The 26,621-nt window shown below is 41.8% G+C and overlaps 1 protein-coding gene across 1 annotated transcript in view; it reads right to left on the bottom strand.

The window, feature by feature from the left end:
- LOC140453945 (dynein axonemal heavy chain 8-like) overlaps nt 1–26,621 on the bottom strand; it is a 1,117,430-nt gene that overhangs the window by 638,101 nt on the left and 452,708 nt on the right. Inside the window, exons 28-29 of the mRNA XM_072548819.1 lie at nt 18,743–18,869; nt 15,027–15,262 (exon numbers count right to left, since the gene is read on the bottom strand). Coding sequence (XP_072404920.1) covers nt 15,027–15,262; nt 18,743–18,869 — 363 coding nt within the window. The remainder of the gene's footprint in view (nt 1–15,026; nt 15,263–18,742; nt 18,870–26,621) is intronic.

Genomic DNA, 26,621 nt, shown 5'->3' with positions numbered 1-26,621 from the left:
AGGACCAAGCTGCAAGAATTAGCAGAGAAGCTGGAATTGCTACTGCCTGATTTTGTGAGGAAAGGAGAGATAACTACAGCAGTAGCTCAGCATTTAAACGTGCTGGAGAAACCATCAGAATCCATTGAGACGGCAAGATTTCAATTCCAAATGAAGCAGCTTGAGTTAGAGGCAAGAGATAAGGAAAGGGCAGCAGAAATGAAACAGTTTGAGTTATGATTAAAAGCAGAAGAGAGAGAAAAAGAGAGCTTTTGAACTTCAAAAACTGACATTTAAAAATGAAAGTCAGCTTAAAAGGCTGGAGACAAGAACTGAGGGCAGGCTTAGTGAGGAAGAGAATGGGGATGAGCAAGCCCCTGGTAGTCAGAAGCCTGGTGTGAAACTGTTTAAGTATGTTCAAGCATTGCCTAAAATTTGATGAAAAGGATGTGGAAGACTTTTTCATCTCATTTGAAAAGGTGGCAAAAACAAATGCAGTGGCCAGTGGCAATGTGGGTTATGTTGATCCAAACGGAAATTTTAGGTAGGGCTAGTGAGGTATTCACATCACTATCAGAGGAGGTATCTGGGGAATATGGGGAGGTGAAGAAAGCCATTTTGGGTGCATATGAGCTTGTAAAAGAAACCTCAAGATAATGTTTCAGGGATCAAAGGAAAGACCCAAGTCAAACCTACATTGAGTTTGAAAGGATCAAATGGAGAAATTTTGATAGATGGAAAAGAGCTTTAAAAATTGAGCAAACCTATCATGCCTTTAGAGAGGTAATTATTTTGGAGAAATTCAAAAATTCACTGCCTGAAGTAGTGCAAACTCATGTGGAAGAGCAGAGGGTTAAAACAGCAAGACCAGCAGCTGAAGTGCTGATGATTATGAGCTGGTCCATAAAACACGGTTTGGCTTCCAGAATCAGTTTTAGTTCATGAGGGTCAGAAATGGGGGCAAAGAGAAATCTTCACGTGGAAAGGGAAAGGTAGACCTCAGTGAAGATCATAAGTAGAACTTACCACAGGGTAAAAAAGAAACCCTTGAGGGGGACAAAGAAGTTGACAGGCTCCAGTGTTTTCATTGTAACAAAGTGGGCCATACAAAATCACAGTGTTGGTGGACTAGGAGAAAGCCAGATGTAGGAAAACCAGACAAGTCAGGCAGTTTTGTTGGACTAGTAACAAAATGCACAAGGGAAGTTAGATAACTGCCTCAGAGTGGACAAGATGATCAGAGGCTGACTAAGGAGGAAGTTCCAGATCTGCTTAAAAAATATACATGCAAGGGTGAAGTTTATTCACACAGGCCAGGAGTAGTAGGTAAGGAGATTATAACATTAAGGGATACAGAATCCTCTAAGTATGTAATGCTGAAGAATGAGGAGATATGCACTCCGGACGAACTATTGCTAGTAAAGGTGCTGGTAACATGAATTTGTGATTGGACAAAAAATGCTCAATTATGTAAAGTGAGGCTGGAGGGTCCAGAGAAGAGTGGAGAATTTGTAGTAGGAGTATTGGATAAACTTTCAGCTGCAGGAGCACAATTTGTCCTTGCAAATGATATAGCAGATTCACTGATAGGCTTGCTGCCTTCTCCAGTTGAAAAGCCAGTGGGGAGAAAGGCAATCGAAGACATGGGGAATGGTTTTCCAGGAATTTTCCCTAATTGTGCGACCACAAGATTACAGAGGCACAAGCTGAAACAGGAGAAATAATCAAAAGGCACAGATAAGGAATCAACATTTAGTGTAACATCTATTGTTCGAAAATGTTGGCATCTTTTATTTAGGAAGTCACAGCAATAAAATCATGGTCTAATCAAGCTGAGTCAGCATGGCTTAATGAAAAGGAAATCGTGACTGACTAATTTTTAGGAAATCTCAACCAGAGTATAGAGAGGAGAACCAGTGGACGTGTTGTATCTGGACTTCCAGAAGGCTTATGACAAGGTACCTCACAAAAAGTTAAGTCATAAGATAAGAGCCCATTGTGTTGAATGCAGTATATTGACAGTGATAAGAGAACTATCTAATGGGCAGGAAACAGAAAGTGGAGTTAAGTGGTAATTTTGCAGTTTGGTGACTTGTAACCATTGGGGTTCCACAAGGATCAGTGCTGGGACACTGTGATACTGTAGTTAGCCAAATTTGCAGTTCACACAAAGGCAAGTTGTGAAAGTAATACAAACAGTATTGAAACTAGTTCATTACAAGTTGCAAAAATTATGAGCATGATTTTCACTTCACTGAGATGGCAACAATAATAGTGAGCATGATAACTTGGTGGTAGGATTTCACTATTACAAAAGATTTTCCCATTTAGCCCTCCATCACAGGCAGCAATCAAATTCTTGACATCAGGTGGATAGCTCCATATTAACATGCATTTGCATCTCACTACTTAAAAAACTCTGTTAACTTCTCCATCACAGTTAACTTCTCAATCAAGGAAGCTTAAAAAATGTATAAGTAGGCAAAAGTTAACAAATATGTAAGGCATATGTATAAGTGGGAAAATGTAAAGTTATTCATTTTGAGAGAGAACAAAAGATCAGAGTAGGACTTAAACAGGAAAAGCTGCAGAAAACTGCATCACAAAGGGACTTGCGGGTAATTTTTCACGAAACACAGAAAGCCAGTACACAGGTCCAGCAGGCAATCAGGAAGGCGAATGGAATGTTGGTTGTTATTTCAAGGGCATTGGAGTATAAGAGTATGAAAGTATTGCTGTAATTACAAGGTGCTGGTGAGACCACATCTGGAGTACTATGAGCAGTTTTGGATGCCTTATTTAAGGGAAGATATTATTTCATTGGAGACAGTTCAGAGAAGGTTCACGAGGATGGTCCCAGTATGATGGGATTGTCTTATCAGCAAAGGCGAAACAGGTTGGGATTCTACTCATTGGAGTTTAGAAGAATGAGAGCAATCTCATTGAAACATAAAGGATTCTTAAGGGTCTTGACTGGATATATGTTGAGAGGATATCTCCCCTCATGGGAGAGTTGAGGGTCAGAGAACACAGTTTCAAAATAAAGAGATGCCAATTTAAGACTGAGACCAAGAGGAATTTCTTCTTTCAGAGCATTGGGAGTCTTTGGAACTTTTGTTGCAGAGAGCTGTGGGAGCAGAATCCATGTCTATCTTTAAGGCTAAGACAGATTCTTGATCAGTAGGGGAATCAAGAGTTACAGGGAAAAGGCAGAAAAGTGGATGTGAGGAATGTTGGATCCAAAATGCTGACTCTACTGAATAGTGGAGCAGACTTGAGGGGAAGATCAGTCTACTCTTGCTTCTATTTCTTATGGTCTTGTAAGGTTAGAAATGGAGACGCTTGCTGATGATTGCATAATATTTAGCACTCCTCAGATACTTTAAGACTACATGACCATAAGATATCAGAGCAGAATTAGGCCCTTCAGCCCATCAGGTCTGCTATGCCATTTGATCATGGCTGGTATGTTTCTCATCTCCATACTCCAACCTTCTCCCTGTAACTCTTGATTCTACATATCTATGTTTTAAATACAGTTAATGACTTGGCTTCCACTGCCCTTTGCAGCAATGAGCTTCATAGACTCACCACTTTCTGTCTGAAGATATTCTTCCACATCCTAGTTTGAAAGGATTGTCTCTTCACTTAGAAGCTGTGTCCTCAGGTCCTATCTCTGTTACTAATGGAAACTTACTCTATCCAAGCTTCTCAATAAGCTTCAATCAGGTTCCCCGCTTACCTTCTAAACTCCATCAAGTACAGACCCAAAACCCTCAACCACTCACCAACATTTACAGATGCACCACAGAAAAAATACCTAACAGCCTAGTACGGCAACTGCTCTTCCCGGGATCGTAAGAAACAATGTAAAATTGTGTGCACAGCCCAGACCTGCACGGAAGCCAAGCTTCCATCCATGGACTCTATTATAGATCTTGGTGCACAGAAAGGCTACCAACATTATCAAAGACCCCTCCCACCCTGGTAATGCTCTCCTACAATCTCTTCCATCAGACAGAAAATATAAAAGCTTAAACACATGTACCAACAGGTTCAAGAACAGATTCTTCCCCACTGTTATTAGACTTCTGAATGGACCTCTCAAATTTCAAATCTAATGTTGATCTTGCTTTTTGTGCACCTTTTTTGCAATTGAAAGTTTCTATTCCTTGTTCTGTTTAATAACCCTATAATCTTTCGTATGTTATGATCTGCTTGTGCCGCATGCAAAGCAAACTTTTCACTGTACCTAGGTACATGTGACAATAATCAAATCAAATCAAATCAAAGGTGCAGAGAAAGACTAAGTTTCATATATGAGAAGTCTGATAACAGAGGGGAAGAAGCTGTTCTTGAATCTGTTGGTATGTATTTTCAAATTTTTGTTTCTCCTGCCTGGTGAAAGAGTGTGGAGGAAAGTATAACCAGCATGGGAGGGGTCTTTGATTATGTTGATGTATAGACAGAGTCATTGGAAGGAAGGCTGGTTTGTGTGATGGACTGGGTGACGTTCACAACTTTCTGTAATTTCTTACAGTCTTGGGCAGAGCAGTTGCCATACCAACTAATGATGCATCTGGATTGGATGCTTTCTATGATGCATCTATAAAAAATTGGTAAGAGTCATTGTGGACATGCAAACATTTCTCAGCCTTCTGTGGAAGGAGAGGCATCAGTGTGCTTTCTTGATTGTGGGAATCAACATGGATTGACCAGACAGATTACTGGCAATATTTACTCCTCAGAACTTGAATATAGATAGACTGGAGAGTTGGGTGGAGAAGTAGCAGATGGAGTTCAATTTAGGCAAATGTGAGTAATGCATTTTGGCAAGCCTAATTCTCGAGCGAATTATACAGTGAGTGGAAGAGTCTTGGGAAAAGTTGATGAGCAGAGAGATCTGGAAGTGCAAGTCCATTGCACCCTGAAGGTTCCTGCACAGGTGGATAGAGTGGTCAAGAAGGCATATGGTATGCTTGCCTTCATCGGATAGGTTATTGAGTATAAGAGCTGGAAAGTCATGTTAAAATTTCACACGACGGTGGTTTGGCCGCATTTAGAATACTGTGTACAGTTCTGGTCGCCACATTACCAAAAGGATGTTGACGCTTTGGAGAGGGTGCAGAAAAGGTTTACGAGGATGTTGCCTAGTATGGAAGGTGCTAGCTATGAAGAGAGGTTGAGTAGGTTAGGATTGTTTTCATTAGGATAAGGAAGGTTGAGGGGGGACCTGATTGAGGTTTACAAAATCATGAAGGGTATAGTCAGGGTCGATAGAAATCAGCTTTTTCCCAGGGTGAAGGATTCAATAATGAGAGGTGAAACATTTAAGGGGGATACACGTTGCAAGTACTTTACACAGAGGGTGATAGGTGTCTGGAACGTGTTGCCAGCAGAGATGGTAGAGGCAGGCATGGTAGATTAATTTAAGATGCGTCTGGACAGATGTATGAGTAGGTGGGGAGCAAAGGGATACAAATGCTTAGGAATTGGGCGAAAGGGTTTAATCAATAGATTTGGATCAGCTCAGGCTTGGAGGGCCGAAGGACCTATTCCTGGGGTGTAAATTTTCTTTGTTCTTGGTTCTTGAAGCTCTCAACGATCTCCACCTGATACAGGCAGGGGTGTGTCCTCCACACTACTTCCTGAAGTCAATGACCAACTCTTCCATTTTGCTGACTTTGTGGGAGAGCTTGTTGTCTTTACACCAAGCCACTAAGCTGCCTATCTCTTTCCTATATTCTGTCTCATTGTTGTTTGAGATCTAACCCTCTGCAGTGGTGTCATCGGCAACCTTGTAAATGGAGTTTGAGCTGAATTTGGCCAAACTGTCATGAGTGTACAAGGAGTATAGTAAAGCTCTGAGTATGCAGCTTTGAGGAGTACCAGTGTTGAGGATAATCATGGAGAAGGTGTTTTAGATTAGATTCCCTACAATATGGAAACAGGCCCTTCCACCCAACAAATACACACCGACCCTCCAAGGAGTAACCCACCCAGACCCATTCCCCTACCCGATATTTACCCCTGACTAGTGCACTTAACACTATGGACAATTTAGCATGGCCAATTCATCTGATCAGCACATCTTTCGATTGTAGGAGGAAACTGGAGCACCCGCAGAAAACCCACACAAACACAGGAAGAATGTACAAACTCCACACAGACAATCACCAGAGGCAGTAATTGAACTCGGGTCCCTGGCACAGTGAGGTAGCAGTGCTGACCACTGAGCCACCGAGCCATGTTGTTGCCTGTCCTTACTGCTTGTAACCTGTCAGTCAGAAAGTCGAGGATCCAGTTGCAAAGGGGGAGCAAATCCGAAGTTTCAGATGTTGTATCTGTATAAAACATTTGTTAGGTCACATTTGGAGTTTTGTGCAGTCCTGGTCGCCACTTTACAGGAAGGATGTGGAAGCTTTAGTGAGGGAGCAAAAAAGCGGTTTACTAGGATGTTGCCTTGATTGGAGCGTATTAACTATAATAAGAGGTTGTGTAAATTTGGATTGTTTTCACTCGAGCATCAGAGGCTGAGGAGAGACTTGATAGAAGTATATAAAATTATGAGAGGCATGGGTATGGTTGATAGTCAGATTCTTTTCCCAGGATGGAAATATCAAATAGTCAAGGGCATAGATTTAAAGCGAGATGGAGAAATATGTAACTTGAAATATGAAATATGTAAGGCAAATCTTTTGCACAGTGTTATAGGTGCCTGGAACACATTGTCAGGGGAGATAATATAGAAGCAGATACTTCAGCAACATTTAAGAGAGATTTTGACAGACATATGAACAGCCAGGGAACAGAAGGCTATGGACCATGTGCAGGCAAATGGAATTAGTTCAGAACGGCATCATGGCCAGCACAGGCATCATGAGCCAAAGGGAAACTGACTCTGAATGAAGCAGTACTAAAGTCAACGACTTTTCATATGTAAGTACAGGATGACTTAATGGGATACCAGCCTCTTGGGAGTTATTTCAATGGCACTATGAGTGTCTGGTTGATTAGAAATGGAGCCACTCACCTTGACAATGTACAGCAGATCATGAGCCCTATTGCAGTGCTGCTGATTTTCCCTTTCATTGTAGCCACAATGTTGTCATGTGCTGCATCTCTTTATAGAATGGAAGGCTCTAATCTCCTGATGCCATCAGTTGGAATGTGGCTGACTATCCTTTGATGATTCAATCCCAGTGCTTGTAGGCAGTCTCTGTAAAACTTGGGGCCAGTATAGCTTTCTTTGGATCGCAAGGAGCAACCAGCACATGCTGAGTGACAATTGCTGATTTACAGCACCCAAAGCTGGCAGTAAATATGGTGCCAGGCCTGTGAACTCAGATAGCCTGTTCAGTGGCAAGATCCTCTGGCTTACTTGCTACAGAATTTGCTAAGTAAACTCATGCAACTTCTTGCTCATATAGATAATGAGATGAAAAGTTTGTAATTGCAAGTGAAAACCCCATTCAGTCATTGGCAGATAGTATGGATTCATTTCTCAACGGGATGATTCTTCTTTGGAGGAAATCCATGAAACATTTCACTTGTGAACCCTGCCATTTTTTCTCACATAGCTGTCCACTGTTCACATCGTTCATTATGTATTTCAACTCAATAATACCCCTGTTGTGCAATACCACAGCCAGCAGAGATAGAAGTGCTCACTGGTGCCAGGACCTCCCTACAATCCAGCCAAGGACACCATGTTTAAAGCCCATTACTGCAAATGCTGCCAGCCAGGGGCTGTCCTTAGTATGTTGATGCGCAATTGGAAATGACATAACTGATAGAGGTATGTTGGCACAACCCTATGCTGACCTGGAGGCCCTGCTAGCTGGGGCTGTGGTGAGAAAGACTGTCATCTTTCCCTGAGACCACAAGAGGAGACTACAGCTCCAGACACTGCCTGCCTGGTTGAAAGCAGGCACCTGAGTTAGTGCAGCGATTACAGCTCAAAGGCCCAGCAATGCCACAAGTTGCAAGTGTAAGAATCAATACCTTCTCTCTCTGCTACCTCATATTGTCTCTAACTCTGCTGCTGCATCCATCTCCAACCAGGGTTCATTGCTTGCCACTCACATATTACAGGCAGCTACTTCCCTCCGCAGCTTTCACCCACCTGATATCCCAAACCACTGTCCTGTGTGCTTTCTACTCATTCACTCAGAATACCTCAGCATATTTCATGCATTAATATCTGTGTCTTTTATTTTCATCTCACTCAATCCTTTCCTTCGGGTTCCTGCAAGTAGAAAAATACCACAATAGGCTAAAAGGGCCACAATTTTTCCTTGCCAGGATTATGCTTGAGCTCACAAGAAAGCTGCTGTGGGAGACAAGGGAGGAAATTACAAGGGGTCCCCCTTAAATGTTTAAACTTTCTCTGGCCACAGTGGAGGTGCCAGAAGATTGTGGTTCCACTTTACTAGAAGGTTGGTAGGGATAGACCAGCGGTCTGTAGATCAGTGAGTTTAATGTCAGAGGTAGGGAAACTAGTTGAGAAAATAGTGAAGAAACTCAATCTCAATTTTGAGAGGCAAGGTTTAATATGGGATAGTCAGCATGTCTTTGTCAGAAGGAGGTTAAGCCTAACAAATTTGGTGAAATTTTCGAAGAGGTGACCACGTGTTTGATGTGTGATGTGTTTGATGTAGTTTACGTGGGCTTCAGCACGGCCTTTGTCAAAGTCCCACATGGGAAACTGATAAAGAAATGAAAGTCTCATGGCAAGAGCCTTGGCAAAATTGATCCAAAATTGGCTTCGTGTAGGAGATGGAGAGCGGTAGTGCAAGGCTGTTTATATGACTGGAGCCTGGTGTGAAGTAGCATACCATAGGAATCAGGCCTGGGTCTCTTATTGTTTATGACATTCATATATGATGAAGATGAGAATGTGGGAGTGATGATAAGTAAGTTTGCAGATGGCATAAAGATTGGCTGGATGGTTATTAGTGAAGAGGAAGGTGTTAGGCTACAGCAGGTCAAAAATGGATTGGTCATTGGGCACTTCAGTATCAGATGGAATATAACCTTGAAAAATGTAGGGCCATGCACTAGGAAGCTCAGAGAAACAGAGGGATCTTGGGGTGCTTGTCCATAGATCCCTGAAAATAACAGGTCATATTAATAGAATAGTTCAGAAAGCATAAAAAACATTAGCCTTTGTCAGTTATGGCATAGATTATAAGAGTAGGGAGGTCATGCTGGAGCCACGCAGAACTTTGTTTAGGTCACTGCTGGACTACGATATGTAGTTCTGGTCACTGCACTATCAGGACAATATGATTGTACTGAACGGGGAAAAAAGGAGATTCAACGGGATGTTGCCCATGATGAAACACTTCAGTTATTAAAAGAGGCTACCTAAAGCGACAGTGGTTTTCTTTGGAGCTGAGAAGATTGAGGGACTTGATAGAGGTGTACAAGATTATGAGGGACATGGACAGAGTAAATAGAAAGCAGATATTCCCCTTAATTGAAAGAGTATAATTTTAAAGTCAAAGGCAGGACACTTTGATGGACACTTTTAAGGACAAGTATTTTCACTTAGAGGGTGGTCCATGTCTGGAATGCACTGCCTGGGTGGGTAGTTAGGGTGTGAAACCTCACAATGTTTAAAAAGTACTTGGATGAGCACTTGAAGTATGATAGCATTCAAAGCCACAGGCCCTGTGTGGGAAAGTGGAACTAGTGCAGGTAGTAATATATTTTAAATTTGATTAGATTAGATTCCCTGCAGCATGGAAATAGGCACTTCAGCCCAACAAATCCACACTGACCCTCCAAAGAGTAATTGACCCAGACCCATTTCTCTACCCTTTTTTAGCCCTGACTCATGCACCTAACACTATGGGCAATTTAGTATAGCCAAGTCACCTGACCCACACACCTTTAGATTGTGGGATGAAACTAGAGCACCCAGACGGCACCCACACAGACACAGGGTGAATGTGCAAACTCCACACAGAGTCACCCAAGGCTGGAATTGAACCCAGGTCCCTGGCACTGTGAGGCAGCAATGCTAACCACTGAGCCACTGTGCTGCCCAGCATATAGGCTTGTTGGGAGAAAGGGCCTCTTTTGTACCGTATGATTCTATGAACATAACTGCTCATGTGGGAATGCCAAGATCTCCATGTCTCAGCAATCAAGAAAGATTGATTGTGCTGTGCTGCACTCCTTTCCCATGATCTCCAATGTGAATGCATTCTTAAGATGCTCAATGTTCCACTCTTATTTTGTAACTCATTTCCTTTATTGTCTTATTGAGGCATCAGAAGGTCTCCCACCGCAAAGAAACAGTCCTTTCAGACATCAGCAGCTCATATACCTCTGAGGAAGAAGCCATTGAATGCTCAGAGTATGTACCAACAAGACTATTTCTTGCGCCCTCCACCAGTTCAAATATGGACACTTAAAAGTGTACTTTAGCTACATTAGAGTGTGGAACACGTTCTGATGTGAACATCACTGCCATTGCTCTGCAGCTGGTTAAGGGAGAATACATCCAAGGTCATTGGCACTAAAAAGAAGGCATCTGCTCAGTCCTACTCGACCTTAGTAACTAAATAGACACAAGAGCAGCAACACAAATTTGTCAGAGACACTTGGTAAACTGGATTATAGGTGAAAAAGTTCAGTCCGGTACTGGCTATGTATATTTGGTTGTTACCATGAATAGATTGGTGGCTGCTATGGATAGCCAGGTTTAGGAGGACACTCAGTGCTGCTAGAGGTGCACATAGACTTCCATGCCATCAATTTAGCCATTGCTATTCAGCATGAATGGCAAGGCGAGAGAGGACTAGGCAGGCTCAAGCTCAGTTTAGGTGTTGAAGGAGAATGGGTGGCACACAGACAGAGGAGAAACCACACATCATCTCCAAGCCCCACTTCAGAGATACCTAGACCCTCAATCTCCATCATGCTTGCAACCCTCAACCCTATGAAAGCTGGGTCTGAGTAGGGTGAGCTTGCATCCAGTGACATCATCTCTCCACCATCCAGCCACAAAAGCCCAGGGGTAGTTCACCCAAATGTTCAAGGTCAACAGGGTCCACAAAAGAGCCCTCCCTACCAGCTGTGGACCCTGGGCATGCATCCAGATTTAGTGGAAAAACAAAGAGAAAGAAAACCTTTTGAGGGCATATGACACTTTATTGGCAAAGATGAAGCAGTTCATGTTCAAATGCAATAAAACCTGTATTATGCCCAAAATGACAAGTAACATTTATGCCACACAAATGCCAGGCAATGTTCATTTCCAATCAGACAATCATCCCTTGACATTCGATGTTGTTACCATCATTGAAACTCCCTGTGTCAACATCCTGAGCAAGGGTTTATACTGGAGATCAGAGCAAGTCAGACAGCATCCATGGAGAGAGAGCAAGCTAACATTTCAAAGACTCTTCTAGACATCTAGACTTAAAACATTAGCTTACTTTCTCACCATAGATGCTGTCTGACCCACTGTGATCTCCAGCATTTATTGTTTTCAGTACAGATTCCAGCACCTGCAGTAACTTGTTCCTACCTGCAGTAACTGGGCCTACTTTTGGGAAATGAACCCAGCAATGAGAGTGAAGTTTCACAGGGGAGCAATTCAGGAATACTGACCATAATACCGTGAGTTTTAAATTACTCATGGATAAGGATGACAGCAGCCCTCAGGTGAAAGTGTTAACTTTGGGGAAGGCAAACTACAACAATATTAGGCAGGAACCGGACAGTGATGACTGAACGTGGCTGTTTGAGCATAAATCCACTTTGGGCATATAGGAATATTTCAAAGGGCAGTGATAAGAGCTCAGGAGTGGCACATTCCTGCAAGAATGAAGGATAGATATGGCAAGTTACATGAACTTTGGATGACCAGGAATGTCAAAAAATAAGAAAGCATACTTAAGGGCTAGGAGGATGGGAACTGACAAAGCCCTTGAAATATATAAGGAAGGTAAGAAAGAACTTAAACAACAAATTAACAGCCCTAAAAGGAGTCATGAAAATCCATTAGCAAACAGGATTAAGGAGAATCCCAAGGTTTTTTAGATACATATAAAAAGCAAGAAGGTAGCTAGGGAAAGAGTTGGGCAACTCAAGGACAAAGGAGAGAGTGTAGGTGCAGAGCCAGAAAAGGTAGGTGGGTCTGAAATGGATACTTTATATTGGAATTCACCAATGAGAAGGAATTGGTGGAGGATGATCTCAGGGAAGGGAGTGTAAAATTTCTAAGCCAAGTTGCTATTAAAAACAAAGAGGCATTGTGCATCTTAAAAGGTATTATTATAGGTAAGTCCTTGGGTTGTGATGGGATCTATCCCAAAATATTGAGGGAGGCCAGAAGAACAAATTGCTGGAGCATTGACAGATACCTTTGCATCTGCTTTAGCCACAGGTGAGGTCCCAGAGAACTGGAGAATAGCTGATGTTGTCCCATTATTAAAAAAGGGAAACAGAGCTAAATTTCAGGTCCGTGAACTTCATGTCAATGGTACAGAAATGATTGGAAATGAGTCTCAGGGCAAGGTCTATAAGCATCTAGGAGCAGATGGACTGATTAGCAATAAACAGAATGGTTTTGTGTGTGGGAAGTCGTGCCTCAGTAAATTGATTGAGTGTTTTGAGGAGGCGATGAAGGCGATTGATGAGGGAAAAGTGGTTCATATTATCAACATGTACTTCAGTAAAGCCTTTGACAAGGTCCCTCATGGCAGACTGGTATAAAAGGTGAAGTCACATGGTATACAGGTGAGCCGGCAAGTTGGGTGCAGAACTGGCTTAGCCATAGAAAACAGAGTGTAGTGGAAGAAGTACGCTTGTCAGAATGGAGGGTTGTGACTAGTGGTGTTCCACAGGGATCAGTGCTGAGACCTCTGCTGTGGTGATCTACATTAAATGATTTGGAAGAAAACATAACTGGTCTAATTAGTAACTTCGTGGATGATGCAGATTGGCGAAGTTGCAGATATTGTGGAGGATTGTCAAAGGATACAGTGGGATATAGATTAGTTAGAGGCAGGGGCAGAAAAATGGCAGATGGAGTTTAATCCAGATGAATTTGAGGTGATGCAGTTTGGAAGTTTAAGTACAGGTGGAAATTATACAGTAAATGGCAGAAACCTTAGGAGTATTGATATGCAGAGGGATCTGGGTGTACAGGTCCATAGATGACTGAAGATGGCAGCACAGGTAGATAAGGTAGTAAAAAAGTACTATGATATGCTTGCCTTCATTGGAAGGAGCACTGAGTAGAAGGTTAGACAGGTTATGCTGCAGCTTTATAGAACTTTAGTTAGATGACACTTGATTAGTGGCTACAGTTCTGGTCACCACAGTACCAGAAGGATGCTTTGGAGAGGGTACAGAAAAGGTTTACCAGGACATTGCTTTGTATGGGGCATTTTAACAATGAAGAAACGTTGGATAGATTGGGTTTGTTTTCACTGGAATGGAGAAGGTTGAGGGGCGACCTGATAGAAGTTTGTAAGATTGTGAATGGCATAGATAGAATGCAATATATGAGGCTATTTCCCAGGGTGGAGGGGCCAATTATTAGGTTAAAGGTGCAAGGGGCAAGTTTAAAAGAGATGTTTGAGGCACGTTTTTCACACAAAGGGTGGTGAGTGCCTGAAAAGCACAGGCAAAGGAGGTGGTGGAAGCAGACACAATAGCAGCATTCAAGAAGCACTTGGACAAATACATGAAGAGAAAGGGAAAAGAGGGATATAGATCCTGTAAGTGAAGACAGTTTTAACATGGAAGGGCAAAATGTGTCGGTGCAGGCTTGGAGGGTTGTTTCTGTACTGCTTTTTGTTCTTCATTCAAATTGCTTGAAGTTACACATACTCTTCAGAAATGAGAACAATCTGTCTTCACTATTCCACTGAAAATCAGTAAGAGTGGCTTTCAGGATAGAAGGAACTGAAAGTGTGACTCCAGGACTATTCAAAACACTATTCACAGCAGGTCAAGGGAGGGAAGTGACACCATTTGCCAGAACAATGGAGAAACAAAGTCCTAAAGTCACATTGCCGCACAGAAAATGCATGCACAAGATGGAACTGAATCAGGCTATTTGACCTATAGAGTCTACTCTGCTATTCTATCATGACTGATATATTTCTCAACCCCATTGTCCTGGCTTCTCCTCCAGAACCCTCAAACCTAGTGAATAACCGATATATCTCTGTCTTAAATACACACAATGATCTGGCCTCCACAGCCTTCTGATGTAATGAATTCTACAGATGCACAGACTCTGGCTGAAAAAAATTCTTCCTCATCTCAGTTCTAAAAGGTTGTCCCTTCCCTCTGAAACTGTGACTCTCCTACTATTGGAGACATCTCTTCCATGTGCATTCTATCTACACCTCTCAGTAATCTGCAACTTGCAATGAGATACATCCTCATGCTTCTGAATTCCATCAAGTACAGACTCAAGGTCCTCAACCACTGCTCATATGTATTATGACATCCCTTTAGAATTTTAAAGAACTCAATCAAATCACCCATCTATCTTACAAAAGAACAGAAATAAAGTTTAAGCTGCCTGTTCAATACATTTAACTCTAATCTGCTGTATCATGCTAGTGAATTTGCAACATAGCCCTAACAAGGCAAATAAATCTGTCATTACATTTCTCATCCAAACTAAACCAACCACTTCAAATTGAGTTTGGATAAATCTTTGTACAAAGAAAACATAATTTCTTCACATCCTCTGGTCTGCACAAAAGATCTTATTCTTCTGAAAATTTCTAGGAACTTCTATGAAACTACTATTTGCTTCTGGTAGGCAGTTATATTATTTTGTGGTCATAGCTAATGAACTACGACTGCAATTTCAGTATTTAGGTGATCGCTGCTTGAAACAGTCCTGATAACATAGTGCCTGTTTTGTCAGACAGACTTAGAATGCTCTTAAATGGAGTTTTCATTTAGATTAAGTCAACTTTGGATTTTAAAAACTTTTAAAACTGAAAAAGGAAGAAAATAAACACATGTATAGGGGGCATACTTTAAAATAAAAGATCACATACCTCAATGGGGCCCAAAGTCATATCCATCTGTATCTCATTATTTCGTATTTGCGACAAGGACTCCATGGCAAATCTAACATCATCCAGATCTTGAATAGGCCGAGCCAAATTCTTCATTTCTTCAGAAATAAATGCTGTTATTGCTGCCATTTTTTCCTTGTACTGCTCATTCAAAAACCGACAAAGTGCCATTTTCCAAGCCTTGGCTTCCACTGAAAGAGCCATTTTTATGGGTTCTAAAGGTGACGGAAATAGACAATCAGTTCAAATCTCACATTTTGAGCAGCTTGATTAGAAAATGCTTCTTTAAAGTAAGTTTAATTCTCATGCTGTTAATTTGGTATAAGAGCATCAAATATTGTGGCTCCACAATTACATATAGATACTGCAGACCTAGAATTTAGGCATCGTTCTGGACATGAAGGTGAGCCAAATTGTTCTTATTGTTCTTGTTTATTGTTCTTGTTTGTTTATAACAAGGTGATTTTTAAAAGTCTTTTATTCCTTTCTTTCTTCCCTTTCAAAATTACATCTGCCTGGTGAATCTCAAGTGTTATGAAGTTGAAGAAATTACTGTACCTTTAAGAAGAGAGATTGAAAGGTGAAAGTTTGCAAGCACCTGTCGTGTAACTGACTAACAGTCGCAGAGTGTGCTGGAAAATTGAAAGATGTAACATTTGGTTGTAACCTAGATACCTCAGTTGTTTTCACAGCAGTTTGAATTTAACCAATCAGTTTAAATTATGTACCAAGATACTAAAACCCAATTGAATTTGAATTTTCTGTTTTGACAACATCGAATCAAAGCGATGATCCAATGTTTGGGATATTAAAAAAGCAAGCATTTTGGACGGTTGGCCAGAAAGTGCACCAACTGCCATTGAATAACTGCTAATCACCACACTCTCTGTAAAAGGTCCCTTTTTCATATGTAACATCTTTGCAGAAGAAGACTGAAGATGACCCAGGGAGATCTACAAACAGAGGGCGACCAAAACCAAAGATGACAGCTGCTATCTGGTTTTGAAAATTAAGATGCTACAAATTTAATAAGGGCTTTCATTGGATCAGGATATTGTTATAGAATGGGATGTAGATAACAAACCTTTAAGACAAAGGAGGCTTAGAGTTGTAAATAGTTGTTGTTTACTGTTTGCTTTTAGAGTTAAAGAATAAATTGATACTTTTTGTTAAATAGTGAATTTGGGTAGATCTCTGTCACTCATAATTTAACAGATTATGAGGCGAGGTGAGTTTTTCTGTGTGTTTGGTTTAATTAGCAGAAGGGTTTATCGCCACGTTATACCACAATTTCAAATGACCAGCAAAACGCTCCTTTTAGGTTAAAAAGAAAAAGGATGGTTTATTCAAATGTTCAAATCCTTCTGATGGATTTTTCCAACACATACACACACTGAATCATATAGGAAGACTGAAGAGAACCCAAGACTATGAGGAGGGATTGCACAAACCTGATTTGTTTTCACTTGAAAGTCGAAGGCTGAGGGCCGACCTGATAGAAGTCTACAAAATTATGAGAATGATAGATAGAATGGATAGTCAGAGTCATTCCCGGGGCAGAAATTTAAGATAAAAAACATAAACAGAAGTGTTGGATAAAAAACAAACAAGAGATTTGTTTTAATTTAATCCCTCCCCTCCCCTTCACGTATGCATCTATCACTCTGGGCTTTGCATGTCACTGGTTCCTTTGCCACATTGGTGATTTTCCTGGTTATGGAGTAGTAATAAAATTATTTACACTTGGTGTTTGCACTGCATCTCAGACCTATACATACACAAGATAGGTGCTGGGGAATATAAGCACTACTGCTGTGTAGCAGTAGTGTCGGGGAGAACCAGGAGGTTAGATTCTCCTGAGTTCTGAGTTGGCTTGCCACAGCCAGCGTATTGTGCACAAGTAAATAAAGGATGACTTGGTGACCAAATGCAACCTTTGTGCAGTTATTTCAACACTAAGAATAGGTAGGCTGTATGGCTTGCTTCTTAAAGCTGCATTTACAATGATAGTCAATTAGACAGGTGATAGAGTAAAGTAACAACCCATTTATGAATGTGATCTTGTATCCTCAATGAAGTGTCACCCTATCTGGATCAGCCTGCCCTCTCTCAGTTTACTTGACGAAGGAGCATTGCTCCGAAAGATCGTGATTTCAATTAAACCTGGTGTCGTGTCATTTTTGACTTTTTCTTCGCCTCATACTAGATACTCTCTGAAGTGGCAGCAACTGATATTGTGGGCTTTAAAAATGCCAGAAGGGCCTGGAAGCATTGAGTACATCCACTGCTGGTGAGTGCACAATTGCTCAAGCACAGCAGTGAAATCATGTGGGACTACTATGATGAGTGAGCAATGGAGAATTGTATGAGACAACTTACTGATGTACAGTCCGTGCTGTATGACACTATGACACAGCAAAATCTTCCACAGAATTTCCTCAAATTGACACTTGGATGAGATTTGGCAAAATTCAGCCCATAGTTACTGGCCAGAATTATTCCAGGTAGTCTGTGAACATGTGGGGACTTTTAATGAAGATACAAACTTCACACAAATTTACAAATGGCATCTTTAAATATATGATGGTTTTAATTGGAATTTGCAATGTTTGGATTAATTCTGAGAAATCCTGGTATGGATTAATGTTATGTTGGAAATCTGTTTGCAAGACTCAAGAGTGTTTTTATTTTACATTTCAATCCTACTAATTGAATCTTGACTACAGTCAGAATCTGAAACCACTGGCTCAAAAAGTCTTACACAAAAATCACTTTGAGTCAAAAACTAAAAAAAAACTGGAAAGAACTGACATTTATCTAAAATCCATGCTTCTATTCAAAGAAAAATTAAAGCCATGAAAAGGTTGTTTGCATGTCCAGTTCTGGTCACCCAGTTGTAGGAAGGATATTATCAAACTGGACAGGGTTCAGAAGAGATTTACCAGGATATTGCTGGGTATGGAAGGTTTGAGTTCTAAAGGCTGGATAGGATGGGAGTTTTTTTCACAAGTTCCTAGGAGGTCACAACATGACCTGGTAGTAGTTTATAAAATAATGAGAGGCATAGATAGAGTTGATGGAAGTTGCCTTTTCCCTGAAATGGGGGATTTCAAGACTCGGGAGCACATTTCTAAGGTAATAGGAGAGAGATTTGAAAAGAGACATAAGAGGCAAATATTTTGTATGGGGGTAATTCATGTGTGGAATGAACTTCCTGAGGAAGTGGTGAACTCGGGTAAATTACAATATTTAAAAAAACATTTGGATGGATACATAAACAGGAAAGGTTTGGAGGGATATAGGCCAGGAGGCAGGCAGTTGGGACTAGTTTAGCTTGGGATTATGTTCGTCATGGACTGCTTGGACCGAGGAGTTTATTTCCATGCTATATGACTCTATGACTATGACTACAAATGTAGCCTCCTCAAGGAAGGTGACCAAAGCTGTCCACAATACTCCACATATGGTACAGTTGCAGCAACACTTCTTTATTTTTGTACTCTATTCCTTGAGAAATATATGTCAAAATTCCATTTGCTTTCTTTATTACCTGCTTTAACTACATACTAGTTTCCTGCAATTGATGTATGAGGACAAACAGATCCTTCTGAAATCTCCCTCCATTTTGACAATAATTTATCTTTCTCTTTTTCCAACTGAGCATATTTAATATCTAAACCTTAACTAACACTTACCTGTATTCAGTTCAATAAAGTCCACTGTAATGGTGGAGCTGAGTTCCTCAATTTCTCGTTCAAAACCAGCATAGTACTCTATTTTGGCTCGAAGTTCATAAAGACTGGGATTACTGTCCATAAATTTCTATGTAGCAACAGTTGAAAAGAAATTATAAATTTAATTTAAACACAAAATGCTTGGAAATATTAGATTTAAATACATATAATTTGCTGAAAGTGACTGTTATTATAATTAGTAATGAAAGAAAGGAGCAACCATGATCTTAATGAATAATCAAGCAAAGTTAATTAGGAAATGATGATGTAGCTATCTGGTCAATTGCTGTTCCTGTTAAAGTAACAGATCATATCAAGTCTTAACGAGGTGTTCATTCTTTGAGTTAGTGTTGACATACTTTACTAAACACAGCTATTTACTATGCACGATGAAAGGGTAAAGGCTGCTGAAGCCTTTCAGAATCAGGTTCCAATTCCATGTGATCTGATATCTGTATGGTCCAGTTCCTTTTGCACCCATTTAGAAGCTATTCTTGGAGTTAAGATAGATAAAGTCCTTTACTCTACACCTGTTCCTTATATTCCCATGATTCACACAGCAAGTAATTTGGGTGTAGAATGCACTGACTAGAAAATACAGCAGAAGCAGGTTCAATTAAGGCATTCAAGAGATGTCGAATGATCATTTGAATAGAGGGAGTGTGCAAGGTTATGGGAAAAAGCAGAAGATTGGCACTAGATAATGATTTTCCTTTGAAGAGCCAGTGCAGGCACAGTGAGCTGAATGGCTTCCTTCCATGTCATTACAATTTGTGATTTTCAGTAAAAATGACAGCAGATTTGGGATGTGGCAACTGACTTTTATGCTAATTTTTCCCTGCTAGGGTAGTACAGTGACAATATTCTTGAGCTCATAATCCAGGGCTCAGACCAATACTCTGGAGAGATTTAAGTTTATAATTCAATGAATACACCTGGAATGTCTATGCCTAGTAATGCTGTCACAAAACTATCAATGTTGTTGTAGTGACCCATCTGCCATCCTATTCTGGCCTGACTGACAAGTGACTCCAGGCCCACAGCAATGTAGCTAATTCTGAAATGTCCTCTGGAATCATTTAGCAAACAAATAACTTCAAGGCAATGAGGATACAGAACAAAAGTCGCCATCCAGTGATCCCAAAATTGCACAAAAGAATAATGAAAACAAATCTTGAGAGAGCAGGTGATTTATTTAAGTACACATTCCCTGTAAATTATTTTGCATGACCATAGACATATGCGTAACTTCTTCCAGCACCTTCCATGCAATAATCTCCCAGAAGGCAGCAAATGGTCAATGAAGGAGAAAGAGAAAGGAACCCACACTGCTAACTGACACAGCAATGAATCAATTCGCAGTTACGTAAAACATAGAACATAGAACATTACAGCGCAGGACAGGCCCTTCAGCCCTCGATGTTGTGCCACCCTGTCATACTAATCTGAAACCCATCCCACCTACACTATTCCATGTACGTCCATATGCCTGTCCAATGACGACTTATATGCACTTAAACTTGGCGAATCTACTACCGTTGCAGGCAAAGCATTCCATACCCTTACTACTCTCTGAGTAAAGAAACTTACCTCTGACATCTGTCTTATACCTATCTCCCCTCACTTTAAAGTTGTGTCCCCTTGTGTTTGCCGTCCCCATACTTGGAAAAAGGCTCTCCCTGTCCACCCTATCTAACCCTCTGATTATCTTGTATGTCTCTATTAAGTCACCTCTCAACTTTCTTCTCTCTAACAAGAACAGCCTCAAGGCCATCAGCCTTTCCTCGTAAGACATTTCTTCCATACCAGGCAATGTCCTAGTAAATCTCCTCTGCACCCTTTCCAAAGCTTCCACATCCTTCTTATAATGCGGTGACCAGAACTGTACACAATACTCCAAATGTGGCTGTAGCAGAGCTTTGTACAGCTGCAGCATAACCTCCTGGTTCTGGAACTCAATCCCTCTATTAACAAAGGCCAAAACACTGAATTCCTTCTTAACAATCCTGTCAATCTGGGTGGCAACTTTCAGGGATCTGTGTACCTGGACACCGAGATCTCTCTGCTCATCTGCACTCCCAAGAATCTTACCATTAGCCCAGTACTTTGCATTCCGATTACTCTGTCCAAAGTGTATCACCTCACACTTGTCCACATTAAACTCAATTTGCCACCTCTCAGCCCAGCTCTGCATCCTACCTATTTCTCTCTGCAACCTGCTACATCCTTCGTCACTATCCACAACTCCACCGACCCGAGTGTCGTCCGCAAATTTACTAGTCCACCCTTCTAAGCCCTCATCCAGGTCATTTATAAAAATGACAAACAGCAGTGGACCCAACACCGACCCTTGCGGTACACCGCTAGGAACTGGACACCAAGATGAACATGTTCTATCAACTACATCCCTCTGTTTTCTTTCAGGAAGCCAATTACTGAACCTAACTGCTACGTCTCCCACAATCCCATTCCTCCACATTTTGTATAATAGCCTACTGTGGGGAATCTTATTGAATGCCTTGCTGAAATCCATATACACCACATCAACCTGTTTACTCTCATCTACCTGTTTAGTCACTTTGTCAAAAAAGTCAATAAGATTCGTTAGGCATGACCTACCCTTCACAAAACCGTGCTGACTGTCCCTGGTCAGATTATTCTTTTCTCAATGTTTATAAATCCTATCTCTTATAACCTTATCCAACATTTTACCAACAACTGAAGTGAGACTCACTGGCCTGTAATTACCTGGGTAGTCTCTACTATCCTTTTTGAACAGGGGAACCACATTTGCTATCCTCCAGTCCTCAGGCACTATTCCTGTAGACAATGATGATTTGAAGTTCAATGCCAAAGGCTCGGCAATCTCTTACCTTGCTTCCCAGAGGGTCCTAGGATAGATCCCATCCGGCCTAGGGGACTTGTCTATTTTCACACTCTGCAGTATTTCTAATACCTCATCCATCTGAACCTCAATCTCTTCTAGTCTAGATGCAAGTATCTCTGTATCTTCCTCGCCAACATTTTCATTTTCTATAGTGAACACTGTCAAAAAATATTTATTTAGTGCTTCCCCTATCTCCTCTGACTCCAAACACAACTTCCCACTATTATCCTTGATTGGCCCTAATATAAATCTCGTCATTCTTTTATTCTTGACATACCTATGGAAAGCCTTAGGGTTAACCCTGATCCTATCCACCAACAATTTCTCATGTGTCCTCCTGGATCTTCTGAGCTCTCTTTTTAGGTCCTTCCTGACTTCCTTGTAACCCTCAAGCGCCCTGAGTTTTCGCATTTTGTCCTAACATATGCTTTCTTCTTCTTCTTGACCAGGGATTCCACTTCCTTAGTAAACCATGGCTCACGCGTTCTATATCTTCCTCCCTGCCTGACAGGTACATATTTATCTAGGACACACAGGAGCTTTTCCTTGAATAAGCTCCACATTTTTAATGCGCTCATCCTCTGCAGTTTCCTTCCCCATTCTACGCTTCCTCAATCTTTCCTAATTGCATCGTAATTTCCCTTCCCCCAGCTGTAACTCTTGCTCGGTGGAGTACACCTATCCCTTTCCATCATTAAAATAAACCTGACAGAATTGTGATCCCTGTCTCCAAAGTGCTCACCTACTTCCAAATCTAACACCTGGCGAGGCTCGTTACCCAGTACCAAATCTAAAGTGGCTTCGCCCCTTGTTGGCCTGTCTACATACTATGTCAGGAAGCCCTCCTACACATGGGACAAAAACCAACCCATCTGTAGCACTCGTACTGTAGTGATCCCAGTCAATATTTGGATAGTTGAAGTCCCCCATGACAACTACCCTGCCTCTCTCACTCCTATCGAGAATCATCTTTGCTATCCTTTCCTCTACATCTCTGGGAGTATTTGAAGGTCTACAGAAAACTCCCAGCATTGTGACTTCTTTCCTGTTTCTAACCTCAGCCCATACCACCTTAGTTAATGAGTCCCCAAACATCCTTTCTACAACTGTAATATTGTCCCTGATCAACAATGCCACACCTCCCCCTCCTTTACCATCTTCTCTGTTCTTACTGAAACAACTGAATCCCGGAACCTGCAAAAGCCATTCCTGTCCCTGCTCTATCCATGTATCCATAATGGCCACAGCATCGAAGTCCCAGGTACCAACCCACGCTGTCAGTTCGCCCACTGTATTTCGGATGCTCCTCGTGTTGAAGTATACACACTTCAATCCAGGTTCTCGCTTGCCAGTGTCAGATACTTGATTTTGGAACTCCCTACTATCATCCTCTTCTGTACCAGTCCTAAAATTTTGGCTCCCATCCTCCTGCTGTATTAGTTTAAATCCATCAAAATAGCTTTATTGAATTTCCCACCCTGGGTATTGGTAGCCCTCTGGTTTCGATGAAGACCATCCTGCTTATAGATGTCCCACCAACCCCAGAAAAAGCTCCAATTATCCAAAAACCCGAAACCCTCCCTCATGCACCATCCCTGTAGCCACGTGTTAGACTTCTTTCTCTCCCTATTCCTCACCTCACTAGCAAGTGGCACGGACAGTTACGGCCATTGCTGTTTGATTCATGTATCCCTGGACATCAGAGCGCAACTAGGAAAACTTGATAAACAGTGAAATTCACAACTAACCTTGGTGGAACCTATGTGGGAGAGCTCACAGCACAGGAACAGATAAGTACATAACTTTTCAGTGTAGCCTTGCTGTAAATCTACAACAGTGAGTAGAGTGGGTTCTTTCTTGATTATATATTTTATTGAGATGTCTGTTGATTAAATTTTTAAAAAATATAAGCCACAATTATTAAGTTAGCCTGCAGCAGTTCTTTTTTAAACATAAGACGATTATATTTTCTGGGTCTGTGGATTGTGAAGGAGCAATGGTGTCCTTCAGTAGAGGGATATGCTCTACTTGTCAGATGTGGGAGTTTAAAGAGAGTTTATATGTTACTGAGGATTATGTCTGTAAGAAATGTCTTTGGTTGCGAGTCCTATCAGATCGAATGGATCAGTTGGAGTGACAGTCAGAGGCAACAAGGAATTTACAAGAGCAAGGGGGGTGTGATGAATGGCAGTTATAGGAAGGGAGAAAAACTGCAGATACAGTCGGATAGATGCGTTATCTCCAGGAAAGATAGGAGAGGTAGGCAAGTAGTGCAGGAGTCTTCTGTGGCTATCCCTATTTCAAACAAATATGCTGTTTTGGAAAATGTAGGGGGTGATGGACCCTCAGGGGAATGTAGCACAAACAGCCAAGTTTCTGGTATCAAGACAGGCTCTAATGTAATGAAAGGTATGTCAGGTTCCAAGCGATCGATTGTGATAGGGGACTCTCTAGTCAGAGGCACAGTCAGACGTTTCTGCAGTCAGCAGCAAAAATCAGAATGGTGTGTTGCCTCCCTAGTTCCAGGATCAAGGATGTCTCAGAAAGGGTGCAGAATGTTCTCAAGGGGGAGAGGGACCAGCAGGAGGTCATTGTACACATTGGACCCAACAACACAGGAAGGGAAAAGGATGAGATTCTAAAGGGCGAATATAGAAAGTTAGGCAGGAATTTAAAAAGGAGGCCCTTGTGAGTAGTAATATCTGGAATACTCTCAGTTCTACAAGCTAGGGAGGACAGGAATAGGAGGGTAGAACAAATAGATGCATGGCTGGGGAACTGATGCATGGGAGAAGGGTTCACATTTTTGGATCATTGGAATCTCTTCTGGGATAGAAGTGACCTGTACAAGAAGGGTGGATTGGAACGGGGCTAATATACTGGCAGGGAGGTTTTCTAGAGCTGCTCAGGAGAATTTAAACTAGTAAAGGTGAGCGGGTGTGACCCAGGCAAATAGTGAGGAAAGAGATCAATCTGAGGCTGATACAGTTGGGAAAAGAAGTGAGTCAAACAGTCAGGGCAGGTAGGGACAAAGCAGAGAACAAGGTAAAACTGATAAATTAAACTGCAATTACTTCAATACAAGAGGCCTAACAGGGAAGGCAGATTAACTCAGGGCACGGCGAGGAAGATGGGACCTGGGTATCATAGCAATTACAGAAACGTGGCTCAGGGATGGATAGGACTAGCAGCTTAATGTTCCAGGATACAAATGCTATAGAAAGGATAGAAAGGGGGGCAAGAGCAGAAGGGGAATGGCGTTTTTGATAAGGGATAGCATTACAGCTGTACTCGGTGAGGATATTCCTGGGAATATATTCAGGGAAGTTATTTGGGTGGCACTGAGAAATAAGAAAGGGATGATCACCTTTTTGGGACAGTATATTTTACCCCTTAAGAGTCAGCGGAAAATTGAGAAACAAATTTGTAAGAAGATTAAAGTTATCTGTAAGAATAATAGAGTAGTTATGGTAGGGGATTTTAATTTTCCAAACATAGACTAGGACTGTCATAGTGGGAAGGGTTTAGATGGAGAGGAATTTGTTAAGTGTGTACAAGAAAATTTTCTGATTCAGTATGTGGATATACCTACCAGAGAATGTGCAAAACTTGACCTACTCTTGGGAAATAAGGCAGAGCAGGTGACTGAGGCATCAGAGGGGGAGCACATTGGGGCCAGCGACCATAATTATATTAGTTTTAAAATAATGATGGAAAAGGATAGACCAGATCTAAAAGTTGAAGTTCTATATTGGAGGAAGGCCAATTTTGATGGTATTAGGCAAGAACTTTCAAAAACTGATTGGATGCAGATGTTCACAGGTAAAGGGATGGCTGGAAAATGGGAAGCCTTCAGAAATGAGAGAACGAGAGTGCAGAGACAGTATATTTCTGTTAAGGTGAAAGGAAAAGCTGGTAGGTATAGGGAATGCTGGATGACTAAAGAAATTGAGGGTTTGGTTAAGAAAAGAAGGAAGCATATGTCAGGTATAGACAAGATAGATAGAATGAATCCTTAGGAGAGTAGAAAGGCAGGAGGAGTATATTTAAGAGGGAAATCAGGAGGGCAAAAAGGGCATATGCAATAGCTTTGGCAAATACAGTAAAGGAGAATCCAAAGTGTTTTTACCAATACATTAAGGACAAAAGAATAATAGGGAGAGAATAGGGCCCGAGCTGAAAATGTGTTGCTGGAAAAGCGCAGCAGGTCAGGCAGCATCCAAGGAACAGGAGAATCGACGTTTCGGGCATTAGCCCTTCTTCAGGAATGAGGAAAGTGTGTCCAGCAGGCTAAGATAAAAGGTAGGGAGGAGGGACTTGGGGGAGGGGCATTAGAAATGCGATAGGTGGAAGGAGGTTAAGGTGAGGGCGATAGGCCGGAGTGGGGTGGGGGCGGAGAGGTCAGGAAGAAGATTGCAGGTTAGGAAGGTGGTGCTGAGTTCGAGGGATTTGACTGAGACAAGGTGGGGGGAGGGGAAATGAGGAAACTGGAGAAATCTGAGTTCATCCCTTGTGGTTGGAGGGTTCCTAGGCGGAAGATGAGGCGCTCTTTCTCCAACCGTCGTGTTGCTATGGTCTAGCGATGGAGGAGTCCAAGGACCTGCATGTCCTTGGTGGAGTGGGAGGGGGAGTTGAAGTTTTGAGCCACGGGGTGGTTGGGTTGGTTGGTCCAGGTGTCCCAGAGGTGTTCTCTGAAACGTTCCGCAAGTAGGCGGTCTGTCTCCCCAATATAGAGGAGGCCACATTGGTTGCAGCGAATGCAATGGATGATGTGTGTGGAGGTGCAGGTGAATTTGTGGCGGATATGGAAGTATCCCTTGGGGCCTTGGAGGGAAGTAAGGGGGGAGGTGTGGGCGCAAGTTTTGCATTTCTTGCGGTTGCAGGGGAAGGTGCTGGGAGTGGAGGTTGGGTTGGTGGGGGGTGTGGACCTGACGAGGGAGTCACGGAGGGAGT

Source organism: Chiloscyllium punctatum, chromosome 3 (genome assembly GCF_047496795.1).
Source record: "Chiloscyllium punctatum isolate Juve2018m chromosome 3, sChiPun1.3, whole genome shotgun sequence".
In the NCBI taxonomy this organism is placed as follows: domain Eukaryota; kingdom Metazoa; phylum Chordata; class Chondrichthyes; order Orectolobiformes; family Hemiscylliidae; genus Chiloscyllium; species Chiloscyllium punctatum.
Note: the sequence above shows the minus strand (reverse complement) of the source record. Positions and strands in the feature narration are given on the sequence as shown.